The sequence below is a fragment of the Lepidochelys kempii genome, chromosome 3 (assembly GCF_965140265.1).
Source record: "Lepidochelys kempii isolate rLepKem1 chromosome 3, rLepKem1.hap2, whole genome shotgun sequence".
Classification (NCBI taxonomy): Eukaryota; Metazoa; Chordata; order Testudines; family Cheloniidae; genus Lepidochelys; species Lepidochelys kempii.
In genome coordinates, this window is record NC_133258.1 from 66,211,035 (window position 1) to 66,229,029 (window position 17,995).

General features: G+C 44.4%; 1 protein-coding gene across 6 annotated transcripts in view; it reads right to left on the reverse strand.

Moving 5' to 3' along the window:
- Positions 1 to 5,504: 5,504 nt before the first annotated feature.
- The window catches only part of SNX14 (sorting nexin 14), a 78,787-nt gene continuing 66,296 nt past the window's right edge, over positions 5,505 to 17,995 (reverse strand). For 5 of the 6 annotated variants that reach the window (XM_073336597.1, XM_073336596.1, XM_073336595.1 and 2 more), the window contains 3 exons: positions 13,851 to 13,942; positions 13,584 to 13,640; positions 5,505 to 5,702 (listed from right to left, as the gene is read on the reverse strand). In XM_073336597.1, coding sequence (XP_073192698.1) covers positions 5,664 to 5,702; positions 13,584 to 13,640; positions 13,851 to 13,942 — 188 coding nt within the window. In that variant the 3' untranslated portion in view covers positions 5,505 to 5,663. Of the gene's footprint in view, positions 5,703 to 11,653; positions 12,534 to 13,583; positions 13,641 to 13,850; positions 13,943 to 17,995 lie in introns of those variants that run through there. The other variant, XM_073336594.1, reaches the window with a different exon arrangement.

Below are 17,995 nucleotides of genomic sequence, written 5' to 3' on the forward strand. Positions count from 1 at the left end.
TCAATGGAGATGGAGGAAATACGGAAGCAGGTTTTGGGGACGAAGAAGATGATGATGATGAGGAGGTTGTAGATAGCTCACAGCAAGCAAGCGGAGAAACCGGTTTTCCCGACAGCCAGGAACTGTTTCTCACCCTAGACCTGGAGCCAGTACCCCCCGAACCCACCCAAGGCTGCCTCCTGGACCCAGCAGGCGGAGAAGGGACCTCTGGTGAGTGTACCTTTTAAAATGCTATACATGGTTTAAAAGCAAGCATGTGAAAGGATTACTTTGCCCTGGCATTTGCGGTTCTCCTAGATGTAGTCCTAAAGCCTTTGCAAAAGGTTTCTGGGGAGGGCAGCCTTATTTCGTCCTTCATGGTAGGACACTTTATCACTCCAGGCCAGTAACACATACTCGGGAATCACTGTAGAACGAAGCATTGCAGTGTATGTTTGCTGGCATTCAACCAAAATCCGTTCTTTCTCTCTCTGTGTTATCCTCAGGAGAGTGAGATATAATTCATGGTCACCTGGTTGAAATAGGGTGCTTTTCTTCAGGGACACTCAGAGGAGCCCATTCCTGCTGGGCTGTTTGCGTGTGGCTGAACAGAAATGTTCCCCGCTGTTAGCCACAGGGAGGGGGGAAGGTTGAGGGGGTAGTCACGCGGTGGGAGGAGGCAAAATGCGACCTTGTAATGAAAGCACATGTGCTATGTATGTAATGTTAACAGCAAGGTTTACCCTGAAAGAGTGTAGCGACTGTTTTATAAAATGTCTCTTTTTAAATACCGCTGTCCCTTTTTTGTCTCCACCAGCTGCATGTGTTTCAATGATCACAGGATCTTCTCCTTCCCAGAGGCTAGTGAAGCTTAGAAAGAAAAAAAAAACGCACTCGCGATGAAATGTTCTCCGAGCTCATGCTGTCCTCCCACACTGACAGAGCACAGACGAATGCGTGGAGGCAAATAATGTCAGAGTGCAGGAAAGCACAAAATGACCGGGAGGAGAGGTGGAGGGCTGAAGAGAGTAAGTGGCGGGCTGAAGCCAGGGCTGAAGCTCAAATGTGGCGGCAGCGTGATGAGAGGAGGCAGGATTCAATGCTGAGGCTGCTGCAGGACCAAACCAGAATGCTCCAGTGTATGGTTGAGCTGCAGCAAAGGCAGCTGGAGCACAGACTGCCACTGCTGCCCCTCTGTAACCAACCGCCCTCCTCCCCAAGTTCCATAGCCTCCACACCCAGACGCCCAAGAACGCGGTGGGGGGGCCTCCGGCCAACCAGCCACTCCACCACAGAGGATTGCCCAAAAAAAAGAAGGCTGTCATTCAATAAATTTTAAAGTTGTAAACTTTTAAAGTGCTGTGCTTAAAGTGCTGTGTGGCATTTTCCTTCCCTCCTCCACCACCCCTCCTGGGATACCTTGGTAGTCATCTCCCTATTTGTGTGATGAATGAATAACGAATGCATGACTGTGAAGCAGCAATGACTTTATTGCCTCTGCAAGCGGTGATTAAAGGGAGGAGGGGAGGGTGGTTAGCTTACAGGGAAGTAGAGTGAACCAAGGGGCGGGGGGTTTCATCAAGGAGAAACAAACAGAACTTTCACACCGTAGCATAAAACCACCATAAAACTGGTTTTCAAAGCTTCTCTGATGCGTACCGCGCCCTCCTGTGCTCTTCTAACCGCCCTGGTGTCTGGCTGCGCGTAACCAGCAGCTAGGCGATTTGCCTCAGCCTCCCACCCCGCCATAAACGTCTCCCCCTTACTCTCACAGATATTGTGGAGCACACAGCAAGCAGTAATAACAGTGGGAATATTGGTTTCGCTGAGGTCTAAGCGAGTCAGTAAACTGCGCCAGCGCGCCTTTAAACGTCCAAATGCACATTCTACCACCATTCTGCACTTGCTCAGCCTGTAGTTGAACAGCTCCTGACCACTGTCCAGGCTGCCTGTGTACGGCTTCATGAGCCATGGCATTAAGGGGTAGGCTGGGTCCCCAAGGATACATATAGGCATTTCAACATCCCCAACAGTTATTTTCTGGTCTGGGAAGAAAGTCCCTTCCTGCAGCTTTTGAAACAGACCAGAGTTCCTGAAGATGCGAGCATCATGCACCTTTCCCGGCCATCCCACGTTGATGTTGGTGAAACGTCCCTTGTGATCCACCAGAGCTTGCAGCACTATCGAAAAGTACCCCTTGCGGTTTATGTACTCGCCGGCTTGGTGCTCTGGTGCCAAGATAGGGATATGGGTTCCGTCTATAGCCCCACCACCGTTAGGGAATCCCATTGCAGCAAAGCCATCCACTATGACCTGCACATTTCCCAGGGTCACTACCCTTGATATCAGCAGATCTTTGATTGCGTGAGCTACTTGCATCACAGCAGCCCCCACAGTAGATTTGCCCACTCCAAATTGATTCCCAACTGACCGGTAGCTGTCTGGCGTTGCAAGCTTCCACAGGGCTATCGCCACTCGCTTCTCAACTGTGAGGGCTGCTCTCATCCTGGTATTCATGCGCTTCAGGGCAGGGGAAAGCAAGTCACAAAGTTCCATGAAAGTGCCCTTACGCATGCGAAAGTTTCGCAGCCACTGGGAATCGTCCCAGACCTGCAACACTATGCGGTCCCACCAGTCTGTGCTTGTTTCCCGAGCCCAGAATCGGCGTTCCACAGCATGAACCTGCCCCATTAGCACCATGATGCATGCATTGTCAGGGCCCATGCTTTCAGAGAAATCTGTGTCCATGTCCTGATCACTCACGGGACCGCGCTGACGTCGCCTCCTCGCCCGGTATCGCGTTGCCATGTTCTGGTGCTGCATATACTGCTGGATAATGCGTGTGGTGGTTGATGTGCTCCTAATTGCCAAAATGAGCTCAGCGGCCTCCATGCTTGCCTTGGTATGGCGTCCGCACAGAAAAAAGGCGCGGAACGATTGTCTGCCGTTGCTCTGACGGAGGGAGGGGCGACTGACGACACGGCTTACAGGGTTGGCTTCAGGGAGCTAAAATCAACAAAGGGTGTGCCTGTACATCAAGGAGTATTTCAGGCAGGACTGCACGGAGGGTTCCAATAAGAAATGGTGCACCAAAGTTATCGTTGTTATTGGAACAAGGAGGTTAGCCTGGCCTCTGATTGATACATGGCTAGATTAACCTCGCTGCGCCTTCTCTGTGACTGACTGCAGTGTGATCTAGACAGGGGAGGAGGAAAATGAGTACAAAACAAATCTGGTCTATTTCTTGTTCTGACCCACTCCATCTATCCTTTACATCTTTGGCTGGCAGCAGACGGTGCAGAAGGACTGCATGCCATCCACATCTCATGGCTGCTTGGCAGAAGATGGTACAGTACGACTGCTAGCCATCTTCATCTCTTGCCTGCCTGGCATAAGATGGTACAATACGACTGCTAGCAATCCTCATCTCTTGCCTGCCTGGCAGAAGATGGTACAGTACGACTGCTAGCAGTCCATATCGCCTGCCCGCTCACCATAAGACGGTTCAATAGGACTGCAGGACTAAAGAGAATGACCTGGTCAAGTCACTCCAAATTTAGTCCCTGCGCCCATGTCTGCCCAGGCGCTCCCAGCCGACGTGGCCAGGAGCACCTCGGACACGACGAGGAGAACTACCAGTCGTATTGCACCGTCTGCTGCCAGAAGGCAATGGGTTGCTGCTACTGTGCAGCAAAGCCGTACCGCGTCTGCCAGCACCCAGGAGACATAGGGTGATGGTTACCTGAGCGGGCTCCATGCTTGCCGTGGTATGGCGTCTGCACAGGTAACTCATGAAAAAAGGCGCGAAACGATTGTCTGCCCTTGCTTTCACGGGGGGAGGGAGGGTGGGAACGGGGTCCTGACGATATGTACCCAGAACCACCCGCGACAATGTTTTAGCCCCATCAGGCATTGGGATATCAACCCAGAATTCCAATGGGCAGCGGAGACTGCGGGAACTGTGGGATAGCTACCCACAGTGCAACTCTCCGGAAGTCGACGCTTGCCTCGGTACTGTGGAAGCGCTCCGCTGAGTTAATGCACTTAATGCACTTACAGCATTTTCTGTGGGGACACACACACTCGAATATATAAAACCGATTTCAAAAAAACTGACTTCTATAAATTCGACCTAATTTTGTAGTGTAGACATACCCTAAGACTGCCACATTCTTAGAAAGGTGGGTTCCCAGGAAGTTGCAGAGTTTTTGGATTTCACATACCATTTCAATAGTATTCTGTACTTATTCCTTCAACAGGTACTCTCTTAGAGGCAGCAACTTCCACTTAGATAAGAAAATGTCAGAGGCAAAGACTTCCAGCAGAATAAAAGTTAGTCTGATTTACAGATCAGTGTCTTTTAAACAGACATAAAAAAACCAACAAAAGGTTACACCTATGGGCCAAGAAGCATCTAAACCTTGTAGATAGCTTCTGCTGTATCCTTCAAGTTATCCAATGAGGTGGATTTGGCCAGCGGAATTAACATTTTAGCTATCTTTGTGCAAAAGGGAGGAGGGAGTAAATGGGAAGGGGATATAAAAGTTTTGTGATTCAGAGGTTGACCAAGAACTCTAACAGAGTTTCAGATTTGTGTACTTGTTTTAAACTTCTTGTTAGAATACAAAGCTATCTTATTTGGTGTTGACATTTTCTGAAAGTGCTGCCCAGGAGTATCTGTGAAAAGGTATAGCATGGACATGTAATATGTAACTACAAAAAATAAAACTAGTTTAAAAAGGACTTGTCAATGGGTTTACTAATATCACTCAAGCAGAGGATTGTGTTATTTTGAAGGGGGAAAAAAAGCTTAAAATGCACATGGGGCAGGAGAAGGGAGGGCATCTCAACATGGAAAGATTCTTTAAACATACTCCATCAAGAACAGATGGGGCTCCTACTTCAGTTTTTTAGTCCTCTAAGGAAGACTTTGGCAAGACTTCATATTTGTGATATTTTTGAAGTAAAAACAGAAAAAAAAAACCCACCAACCTAATTATGTCTGAAGTGCTTCATATTTCAACATCAGTTGCTAGATAAACTGAACACTTAATGATCATTTGCTCCCCGTTCTCTACAAAATGTAAGTACTTTTCATGCTAACAAAATATGAAAGGCCAAAAACTTAAGCTTTGAGATAATGATTTGCTTGCAACAGATTCAATTTTTTTTCATAGAAAGTGAAGACAGACAGAGATTTAGTTTGGGGAAATTTTTAGCAATATTTTACAACCTTACTCTATCAAAGCTAAGTTTATATACAGTAGCCACCTCCCCACAAAATCTTCCTAATTCCAGAGTTTTTCAAAATATCCTTTCAGGACGATGACCCCTTTGTTTTTAGCAGTACTCATTTACGTCCTCTACAGGTCTGCTTTTCAATGTACAATAAACATTACCATATTCTCTCCTACACTGACAATTCTTTGTAAAATGAATATTTTGTCTATTAGCAACAGTTACACTTTAGAGAAGAGGGGTAACAAGTTCAAATAGTGGACAAAGTTCTTTAATTTCAATCAGTATTAAATTTGAATTAATCTTTATTAGGCAAACAGACCTTCAGAAGTTAAATTTCACTGTTATTTACAAGAAAATATACAATTCAAGACTAAAATGTTTCACATCCATTAAATTAGTGCACTGCAGACATTTCCATTTGGTGTTCATCCAAGCTCCTGCTTTTACATCCAAGATGATACAGAGGTAGCTTCCTTCTGAACCTATTATAAGTAGTAATTGAGAAAAAATTTGCACTGTAATTTACTGACGTATGGAAACATATATTTACATAGAAACAATCACAATGAACAAAATATTTTAAACACATTAGAAACCATCATAATAAATATGGAGGTCCAGAAATTAAAGGATAATGTTCACAATTTTTCCCCCCTACTGTGCCTTAAATCAGGAAATGTCCTTTCTCTGTAATTTCCTTCTGTTCCCAAACCTTAAACCAGCTTTTCTCAACACAATCCTATGATCTAGAATCCCTCATTCTGAAATAAAATCTTTAGTCTTTACCTCTCATTTCTCTTCATCCCCTGCTGTGATTTCTTCCTCCCTCTATCATCCCAGCTCACCACCCCAGGGTTTCCAGATTAGATGTACATTGTGTTTGAGACTGAGTTTATATAATGGTACTTTACTGCTCTTCTAAAAAGACAGCTCTTATATAATCTATTTATGAATGTTTATTTGGGTGTTAAATCCAGTACATCTGAAATGATTAAATGTATACTGGTAATGACAAGTCTAGTCTTTTTGAATCTTTGCCTTTACATGTTGATGCTTGGTGTCCTTACCTCTCCTGCTGGTTAGCAGATTCTATTACTAAGGAGCCTGGAGGAGGATGAGAAAACAAGGGCTCATATCCTTTAGAACAGTTGTTGTACCTCCTCTTGGCCCATTTTGTTGTAGGAGATATGGGGGTCTACTCAAGTGCCTTAACGGTCTTCATAATTGCTTCATGAATCGCAGCGCCATTTTAGAAAGGGCCATTGGTAACAGAATGTCCACTAACTTGTGAGAGCTCTCACAGACCTCCTCTGCCTGAATGTCAAGAACAAGAGACTACCCTTCTCAGTAGATCTTGATGAGCCTCATGGTCCTCTGGTGGTGCTTAAACCTGCCACCTTTACAGCCTTGTCTGGTGATGAAGAGGAGGACACCACAGGATGCTGAGGTAGTGGCTGCTCTGAGTCTTATGGTGGAGAAGCCACCCAAGTGACTTCTGGATGCTCTCAGTACCAGGTACTAGAGAATGTTGTCTGTGGTGCCAATTCTTTTGGTGCACCCTTGAGGAAACCAAACAAGGAAAGTGAATAGAAGTACTAGCAGGTGGGGGGGATTCCCCACAGCATCCAGAATGGCAACAGATATGGGCCTAGGACTCCTGCTTGACTGGGCCATTGCCCCTGAGGAGGCAGCCAGTGCTGTAATTACTGTGACATCCATGGTCCCCAGTTCTCTGAGAACTAGCTGGGACACAAGAATGCACCCCCAAGTCTGACAAAGAAGAGCCTGAGCCCTCAGAAAATGGAAGAGCACAGCCAGTGAGAACTGGGGATAGGTAGCCAGAATCCAGGGATGGCAGTACCAAGGATATCATTGCTGTCTTGCCTCTCAACTGCACTGGCTTTTGTGGAAGTGTGGGCTGTAGTGGTACCGAATGCTCCTGATGTGGTGACTGGAAGCCTTTCTGTACCACTGGGGATATTGGCACTGAAAGGCTAAGCAGGTCTTCATATGCCTCTGGAGTGGTTGGTAGTGGTAATGATTCCTGACACAAGGATTTTTCACAGGTCAGCCTTGATGGACCTGGCCAGGTTCCAGAGGCAGTGATCCCTTCTTTCTGGTCAATGAGTGCTCTAGGAAATGCCTCTAGAGTCTTTTCTAGAGCTTCTGCCTCTAGCTGGCTATGGTACTGGTGAACTTGACTGAGGCACCCAGCTAGCGGAGGGTGTCTGCGTTTTCTGCAGCACCACAAAGATCGAAGAGCTGCAGAATCTCTGGTGGGGCATGCTGCATCGAAGCTGCATTCCTAATGGATTCCTAATGCAATGACTCCAATGGAGTGGAAAGTATATTTATAAAATCTGCAGAAGACACAAAGCTGGGAGGGTTTGCAAGCACTTTGAAGACCAGAATTAGATTTCAAAACAACCTTAAATTGGAGAACTTGGCTGAAATCAACAAGATGAAATGCAATAAAGACAAGTGCACTTAGGATGGAAAAAAATCAAATGCACAACTACAAAATGGGGAAAGCTGGCTATATGGTAGTACTGCTGAAAAGGATCTTAGAGTTGTGGTGCATCACAGATTGAATATGAGCCAACAATGTGATACAGGTGCAAAAAAGGCTAATATTCTGGGACATATGTGACAGGGGAGTTGTATGTAAAACAAAGCATTAACTGTCTCACTCTGCTAGGCACTGGTGAGGCCTCAGCTGAAGTACTGTTTCCGGTTCTGAGTGCCACACTTGAGAAAGATGTAGACAAACTGGAGAGAGTCTAGTGGAGAGCACCAAAAATGATAAAAGGTTTGGAAAATCTGACACGTGCGCAAAGGGTAAATAAATTGGCATATTCAGTTTTGAGAAAATACAACTGAGGAGGGGGACCTGATCACAGTCTTCAAATGTGTTAAGGGCTGTTGTAAAGAGTGATCAATTGTTTTCTATCTCCACTGAAAGTAGGACAATGACTAATTGACTTAATTTTCAGCAAGGGAGAGTCAGGTTAGCTATTAGAAAGTTTTCCTGCATAGAGAGTCAAACATTAGAATAAGCTTACAAGAAAGGTTGTGGAATTCCTGTCATTGGAGGTTTTTATGAACAAGTTAGACAAACACCTGTCAGTGATGGTCTAGGTATACTTGGCAGAGAGCGCTGGGCTAGATAACCTCTCGGGGTCCCTTCCAGCCCTACATTTCTATAATTGTACAATTCTATGATCTTCAATGGGATATTTCAAAAATAAACGTCCTCATTTAGGTCTTCTGAACAAGCAATGCTGCCTCAAAATGCAGATTCATTCCCAAAATCCCAAGCAGTTGCTGAGGGAGAAGCATAAACACTTGATTTATTTTTTGAAAATTAGCTGACTTCTCTCCTGAGTCCCAAGATGTGTCTAGTATGTGAGTGTGAAACACTATACCTTGGGGGAGTGCCCTGTAACCCCCATATTCCTCATTTATATACAATTGTGATCTTGCATTTAAAGCATGCTATGTGAGGTATCAAGGGAAAGGTTATGATCTGCTGAAAGCCATTGTTCTATATAAATCAGGGCTGTCAATCACAGATAACTCACGCAATTAACTCAAAAAAATTAATTGCAATTAATTGCAGTTTTATTCGCACTGTTAAACAATAGAATACCGATTGAAATTTATTAAATATTTTTGGATGTTTTCTACGTTTTCAAATTTATCGATTTCAATTACAACACAGAATACAAATTATAAAATGTTCACTTTATATTATTACAAATATTTGCACTGTAAAAATGAGAAAAAAGAAATAGTATTTTTCAATTCACCTCATACAAGCACTGTAGTACAATCTCTTTATTGTGAAAGTGCAACTTACAAATGTAGATTTTTCTTACATAACTGCACTCAAAAACAAAACAATGTAAAACTTCAGAGCCTACAAGTCCACTCAGTCCTAATTCTTGTTCAGCCAATTGCTAAGAGAAACAAGTCTGTTTTGCATTTATAGGAGATAATGCTGCCTGCTTCTTATTTACAGTGTCACCTGAAAGTGAGAACAGACGTTCGCATGGCACTTTGGTAGCCAGCATTGCAAGGTATTTACATGCCAGATATGCTAAACATTTGTATGCCCCTTCATGCTTCAGCCACCACTCCAGAGGTCATGCTTCCATGTAGATGATACTCGTTAAAAAAATAATGCATTAAATAATTTGTGACTGAACACCTTGGGGGAGAACTATATGTCGCCTTTTCTGTTTTAGCAGCATTTTGCCATATATTTCATGTTATAGCAGTCTTGGATGATGACCCAGCACATGTTAATTTTAAGAAAACACTTTATCCGATGAAGTGAGCTGTAGCTTACGAAAGCTCATGCTCAAATAAATTGGTTAGTCTCTAAGGTGCCACAAGTACTCCTTTTCTTTTTGCGAATACAGACTAACACGGCTGTTACTCTGAAACTTTATCTGTGTGATTCATGAGTGGCTCTGGGAGCATTCATACAATCTAGCTGGCTGTGGGGCTCCACACGCAGTTGTGTTGAGTGATCACAGCTCCTGGAGGGGTTTGCTGCTTGTCACTAGCAAAGCATTGTGAGAGACTGCCCTGGCTGGAGAGTTAAGGGGGCACAGTGGTCCCACAGTCGCAGGCTGCACCGCAGGGATCCCGTCACAGTGAGTGTTCTGTAACAACAATGCTCCAAAAGCTAGGTTCAGCCTCTCTTTAAATATTGATGGGAGGAGCTCTCATTTTGTGTGTTCTTGCTCAGAATCTGAATATATTTTTAGTTTTAATACAATTCCTCAACTGGACAAAAAGAAAGCCAACATTAAACAGGGACCATTCTGTAGGTAACTAGTTGTAACTATCTAATTTTTATAATGAACATAAATCTCAGAAGTCTTAAAGTAACTCTGGCCAGACCAGACACTTGAGTCAAGACTTTTGCCAAAAAAAAAACAGTTAACTAATAACTAAGCAAAAACCGGATTGTAATTTCAGGGCTCCCCGCCTCCCCCTCATTTATTGGAGGGAAAGAAGAGGAGATTCCCTTCAAGGCTCTTTCAAAAAGGGTAGCAGGAAGGGCATTTTTAGGAGGGAGACTATATATGAAAATTTCAGCTACCAAATCAATGGGAATTAGACAGATAGATTGGAGGAATGGGGGTGAAATCAAAATGTAATCCCCAACCTAGAATCAAGCGACTATCACCTATTTTATTCTCCCCTGTTTTCTTGGTACTTTGGGACTCCAGATCTTATCCCTCATCCTGTGCCATGTTTTCCACCCCTCTCATACGAGTTGTCTTTCTTCTGCCAGTCTCTCTTCTGCTGCCTCCCCCCAACCCTGATCCCAGACCTGTTATCTCCACTAGAATGCTTTTGCCTCCTAGGAGAAAAGGTCCCCTTCACACATGCCAAAGAGGGAGTAGCTGAATTTGTCAAGTGGGGGCCTCATCTCTGCCCTTTTTCAGCCACTGAAGTCCAAGAAAGAGACCTAGACCCTCTCAGCTTCCACCAAGTGGGAGGGGAAAAGAGTATCAAGCTTCCAGAGCTAGGGCCATAGCTCTTTAGTCAATTAGGCCAGTGGCTGCAGCAAGGAGTAGTTTCAAAGCTCCTTCTGCCCAGCTACGTGGCTGAAACATTAAGCAAAAGCAAAGTCAATCTTGCCTGAGTTAAAGGAATTGTGATGATGGCTTTAAGGGTGCAAATCCTTGTGATCACAGCCCATTTATAGCCCAGATTTTAATTAATCCTGTTTGACTTTCTTTGATTTAGAGAAGAAACTCAATTTGAGTAATGTACCATACACACAAACAGAAGGCTTGGCGTTCTTCCTGTACATCATCATCATAGCTAATTGCTTTAAAACAACAACCAAGACCTGGCGTTAGCACTTATCTCCACATATCAAATAGTTCCTTCTGCAGTGGAAGATACTGATAGAGAGCACTGCATCAGACTGTGTTCAAGTGGTTGTCTAGGCCAGTGGTTCTCAACATATTTATCACTATGGGCCACATATGTGGCCCAGAATATGTTACATGGGCCGCAGGTTGAGAACCGTAGCGCCCCCCTGCAAAACCTCCCACAGTCCCCTATGCCCAGTGTCCCCCACCCAGAGATCCCTCCACAGAGCGTGGCCAGGAGTGGAGCCCTGGGTGTGGAGCTGGGCAGCTGGGACCCAGACCCCACCACGCGAGGCTGACCAGGCAGCCAGGACCACAGGCCTGGGGCCAGGAGCAGAGCCCCACTAAAACCTAGGGGTGCTGCAGTACCCCAACAAACCTCTAGTTCCCACACCTATACTGCCCAGCGCCCCAACCCCCTCTGTGCTCAGAGCCCCCCCATAGACCCACTCTCCCACACCCTGCCCCCTGCAGCACTCACCTGCCCCCTGCTGGCAGGAGCGCTCCAGTAGGACTGCCAGATGCTGTCTCCCCTCAGCCAACCCCACCCTCCGCCAGACTGGAGCAGCAAATTTTGAATTTTTTTTTTTTAAGCAGACAGCTGGGCCGCAGCTGTGTGCTAATTGGCCCACAAGTGGCCCGCAGGTTGAAAGCCACTGGACTAGGCTCTCCACATTCACATTTGGGGTCATTTATCAAATTCCGCTTGGTCATAGTATCACAAGGCTTTACCACCCTAGCTCTCACGTGATTTAGAGCAACCAGTTCGAGGTGTCTGGAGGGAGTTGTTCTGAAGGTTCTCTGGAATCATTGGCATTTCTCTCCTTCCACAATGGTATTCTGAAGTATGGGATATTCAAAGGCAAGTATCTTTCTGGACTTCAGCCTCTTGGATGGTGGAATGTGTCCATACAATGCGTGTCTTGGACCATGCATCTGTTTTAGTGTCCTTTTTACTGAAGGCATCCCACCTCACTGATGGTGGTGCAATCCCAAAAGGCAGTATAGTGACAGTGTGGGGGTCAGTTTCAAAGTCCCTGTGATGATCCTACAGGATTGACTGAGGTCAGTATCAATTGCGTGTGCATGGATGGAGCATGACCATACTGGTGCACAATACCCGCAATTGAGTAACACAAGGAGTGACTAGTTGCTTGGAGTATTTGGGGGTGAACTCCGCATTTTGTACTGGTCAATTTCTGGAGTACATAATTCTCAGAGTTCATTTTCTTTTTCAGCTTCTTGATAGGTTCTTTGTACATCCACATGCAGTCTAGCATGACTGCAGATTATACAATTCAACTTGTCCTGTAAGATTTTTAAAAACTTGAGCCATTTTTTTAACCTTCATTTTGAAGTCTTCAGTTGAGGGACTGGTTAATGTTACTGGTGATATAGCGTTAAGTACCAGGACACCTACAGAAATAGTTCAGTGCATTAGAGTAGCAGCCTGATAGTCTTGGGCCATAAAGCTACTTCTCTTTTCCCTTTACTTATTTCCACTGCCCTCAATTTGAAATCACTAGAACGCATAAATACAAGAGGAATTAAATACGAGTCCGAGGCACAAAGCAGTTTCAACTAAGTAAGTTAGGTCTCTCTTTCGTGAAAGTAAGTAATATAGATGGCCTCCATTTCAACCTCCATTATTAACTTATATTTACCAAGAAAAACTGAAATATTAATTTGGCTCCAACAACAGGGTATTATTTTTGAGTTAAGTGCTAAAACTCTGCTTGGCACTGCAAACTCTAAGATGCAGCTCCTGTGCTGTGGTGCTTACAATCTCAGTTGTTAAGATGCAAGTTCTATATTTTAAATAAAATATCAAAGTTACTTGGCTAACAAAAAACTCATTATGCAATTCTTTCAAAAAGTTTGACATACACAGTAGATACAAACACATCACACCCCTCCAGATTACTATACACTATATAAATAGTGCTTAGCCCTTATACAGTGCTTTTTAGCCATGTGATTACTCTCTCCTTTATCTGGACACTGAGAATTCCAGAAAGCAATAACCAAAACTAGGTACAACAAAATACACATTCGATGGGAAAAATGCTGAACCTCCATCAGAATGCAACAAGCAGGATAAATTTTCCAAAGGCAGCATCTGCTGAAATTTGACAGTCAATAATGACAAGGCATATGGGGATAGCCCGCTGGCTACCCTGCACAGTTTCACTGGCACCTCTACTTCTAGCACAACTTACAGGCCTCATGAGAAAAATTTTAATCAGCAAAAATTAAAAAGTTTGGCCTTGGAAGATCTGAAGGCATCTTTCAACCTAACAAAATACAGACTCCTCAATGAAGTTAACCTTTCAATGGGTAATGATAACAGTAACTGTTGGGATTTCTTGTCTATCTGCTTGTGATTAATATAGTGGAGGAGTTTAAAGTGACTAAGATTAGAGGAGATCTATTCTGCAGCACTTATATGGGTTTGTCATCACATACCTTATTGAGCTCTGGGAACAGTTCTTGTATCCCAATATCCAGCAGAACATAAGTCAACTAAAAAAAACAGAAAAAGTAGCTGTTGTAAAAGGGTCAAGGTCAGTTCTAATGACAACCCTTAAGAACAACTATATTGCTCTTCATTTTTAATAATTAAAAGAGAATTTGCATTTACCTGGGATACACAAAAGATCACTGAAAGCCTTTATGAAACACTACACCAAGCGGTAAGGTTTCTCATGTAATTGTTTTCAGAATTAAAAGTACCTGCTTGTTAAGCACTGGCTGCTGCATTCCATCAAACAGAAGTCTGATGCCTTCATACTTGGCGTCTTCTCCAATGCATTTGCCTATCAAATCTAGACCAGATACCAACACATACTAATCACAAAAAGCCATTACAAATTAGTTATGTGCTACAGTAAAGCATGGCTAGACCAAAATTCAGTAGATCATATCCTCCGCACTTCCAATAGCTCTAAACTTGTATGCTATAACTTTACCTTTCAAATGAATTTGTTTTTATAACCACGTAAGTCAAAAATCTTTCTGAACCCCTTTGATTATACTATTTTAGCTAAGAATTAGCCAAAGTGTGTACTAAATGAATTTCAAGAGGTACAAGTGGAAGCTTATGTCTTCAAGTTCTTAATATGAGATAAATTATTCCTTCATTAGCCAACTCACTGCAGCGATATACACATATATCTTTTCACTTGTAGTTTTACTTTCAATGGCATAGAACTAAGTCACTGCCAGATTTTAGGTGAAAAAAATACAACCCGAGTTTACTGCCCTAATGCTTTGTGTAATAAAACATAAGTTCCTTATCTGTACACGGAGGTTCTTTGAGATGTGATTTCTAGCAAGTAGCATCCATTAGTCCATGCCTGAGCAGTTACTCCCCTTCATGCTCTGTACTGAGGGTATAAGGAGAGATGTTGTGATAAATGAAGGGGGGAGCTCCCTTTTTTGGGCACCTAGCCAGATAGTTACCTATAAAGTCCCTCTTGGTGGCTACTTGCTTCACCTGTAAAGGGTTAAAAAGTCCCCAGGTAAAGAAAAGGGAGTGGGCACCTGACCAAAAAAGCCAACGGGAAGGCTAGGACTTTTTAAAAGGGGAAAAGCTTTCCCTTTGACTCTCTGGGCTGGAGACAGGGGTATCTGGAATGCTGTGTAAAGTTTGGACCAGGTATGAAAATTCATCGTCCATACCTAGAAGAATTCACTGGGACACGGAATGTTTAGATAAAAGAAATAACCCTAATTGCATCTATTTTCCGTAAGGCTTGTGGACTACTCTGTGCTAACCCCAGATGCTTTTGTTTGCTTGTAACCTTTAAGCTGAACCCCCAAGAAAGCTATTTTGGGTGCTCAATTTTTGGAATTGCTCTTTTAAAATCTAGCAAAAGCCTAAGTTCCAGATATATTTTCTTTTTTGCTTTTAATAAAATTTACTTTTTTTAAGAACCTGATTAGTTTTGTGTCTTAAAAGGTCTGTGCATGCATTTTTCCATTAGCTGGTGGCAACAAATAGGTTTCCCTTTTGTTTGTTTCTCGGCTTCCCTGAGGGAGGGGTGGAAAAGCCGAGGGGCCTCAGGGAAAACTTCCCAAGTGAGTTTTTCCAGGATTTGCAAGAGACAGTTTTTCACTTGGGGGGGGTGGCAGCATTTACCAAGCCAAGGTCAGAGAAAAGCTGTAACCTTGGGGGTTTAATACAAGCCTGGAGTGGCAAGTATTAATTTTTAAAATCCTTGTGGGACCCCACCTTCTGCACTCGGAGTGCCAGAGTGGGGAATCAGCCTTCACAGGTGTGGACCAATGTCTCTCCAGTTCTTTCTCTTACTGAAAATCAAATAGGATCCAAAGCAGAAAGTAAGGAGGAAGGGGTGTGGAATACAGATAGAGACCATACTTCTCGAAGAACCTCAGGCTACAGGTAAATGACTTTCATTTCTTTGAGCGCTGGTCCCTATGTGTATTTGACATGTGGATGATGGGTAAGCAGTATTCAAACAGGACAGGAGGTATCAGGATACAGTTACCATAGAGGTCTATAATACTGCTGTTCCAACAGCTGCATTTGCAGAATAGGCCTGGACTAAGGAGTGATGTTTCAGGTATGAATAGAAGTAGCATTTCCCCAAATGCTTTGCAGCAGGGGACACCAAAGCCGGCATGCTCCAGAAAGAAACTTCACAGGCTCCAGGACCGCATCATTAATAGGGAGGGTCATTCTCCCAGGAGCAGATGGCTGCAGGATATCCAACAATTTATGGACATTCTCCTGCAGGGAGAATGCCCAGGAAAAAAGTCATACACTGCAAAATGTCATGGTAGACCCTGAAGTCTTCAGGCACCGAAGGAAAGGAAGAGCCGAGCATTGTTGAATCATCTAAGGATGATGAAGAGGCAGTTAACTGCACCAGGACTGGATCCTGTTCTTGGACAGGTGGTCCTGGATGAGACAACTCTGGAGGCTCCACAATGGGAAGGCTCACTGGTGCCTGAACCTGTGGGAAGTCAACGTCCCTCACCACAGACATGCCTAGTGATCTCGCCTTGGAGCGAGATGTGGAGTGCGACCACCATGACTGAGGAGCGCCCCGTGAATTCTATGGAGGCCACTGGGCATAATGAGAGTGCATTAGTGGCCAGTAGGTGCAGGGCATGAGATCCTATCCCAACTGCCACACAAGTGCCAATCCCAGTACCCACAATATTCCATGAATGGTTCCCAATGTGGGCTACGTGATGGAGAATGGAAGGAGGAAAATCCCAACCTTGACACCAAGTCATCTTGGGTTTCCAGGGATAAAAATAGAGCCAGCCCTGAGGGTGTGAGCTAATGGTCTGATTAATCCGTCTCCCAAAACCAGGGAGGGACTGACACTGATGGTAGAAATTGCACCGCCGACACCAAGTACGCCTCCATTGTTTCTGGTGCTCCGAGTGGCATCGGCCCTGAAGTCAGCAGCAGTACTGATACATCTGACAATGCCGAAGTGGAGGGTGAGGAGTGCTACCATGGTAACATTGGTGGTGCAAGATGGTGCATGAAACCTGGAGGGTTTTGATTGGTCTTATGCGATCTCTGCCTCGGTGCACTTGATGGGAAGCAGCTCCTCCATCTCTTCAGATAGTCACCAGCTCCAGAGAGCAAACTGGCAGCACTCTCAGAACCTGACCTCGGTGTCAAAGCAGGCTGCATGGACCCTTTGAGCAGGTGCTGCTTTAGGCAAAGGCCCCATGCCACCCAAGTCCATTTTGTGAACAATCTGCAAATCAAACACCATTCTTTGACGTGAGCCTCACCCAAGCACAGCAAGCACCATGTGTGGAGATTGTTGTTAGGGGTAACACTAGGAAGTACTAACTAAATCTAACACAAACTACCACTAAGGGTACTAACTATATACGACAGGGTAAGACCATAAAGAGAGAGATTGGGAGGTTAAGAACCACACAGAGCTCCAACTCCAGCCACAGGGGGTAAGAAGCAGCTGTGGGGGTTTGAGGCAGCACTGCCTCATATAGCCAGGGGAGGCACTATGAGCGTGAGGCATGAGTGCTGCCTCCTATGGGTACCACTAGGCAAAATTCTCTGGCTCCGGTGCTCTGGGCAGTGCACTCACCTAAGTGGAATACATGGCTGCATCTACTCAAAGAGCTGCTTCAGGTTGCCACCTTACAAATTTCCAGCATAGATACTTCTCAGAGAGATAATATTGAGGTTGCCTATGCTGTAATGGAATGGGCCTGCACCCCATCTGGCAGTGCATTCTATGCCAGCTGATAAAGAATGATATAGCCAGAGACCCACTTAGAGAGTCTCTGGGCAGACGCTTGTCCCCTTGATTGTTCCACTAGAGCAACAAATAGTGTAGGCCTTTTCATAATTGGTTAGTTCTTTGCAGATCAGAAGGGCTTTAGCATTCTATGTCGAGAGAGAGTAATCGTCTCATTGGTTGCATGAGATTTTGGAAAGAATACTGATTTATTGATTTGTTATTTAAGATAAGTTGATTTATGTGAAGTTTGGAAATTACCTTAGGGAAGAATTTTGGGTAGATGCAAAGAGAAACTCTCTCATTATGAAATGTGGAATAGGGCAAGACAGCTATGAGTGCTCCCAGCTCATTCACTCTTCTAGCAGATGTGATGGTGACTAGGAAAGTGACCTTCATGGACAGGCAGGACATGGAGCACATGGCCAGTGGTTCAAAGGATGGTCTGGTAAGTACTGAGAGGTCAAGATTGATGTCCCATAGCAGCGATGGTTTCACCACCAGTGGGGAGGTCCTAATGAGACCTTATTGTTGATAAGTAAAAACAGAACCGCCTTCCACGAGAGGATGGAAGGCATTGACTGCTGCTAGGCGGACTTGCAGTGAGCTAATGGAAAGTCCCAA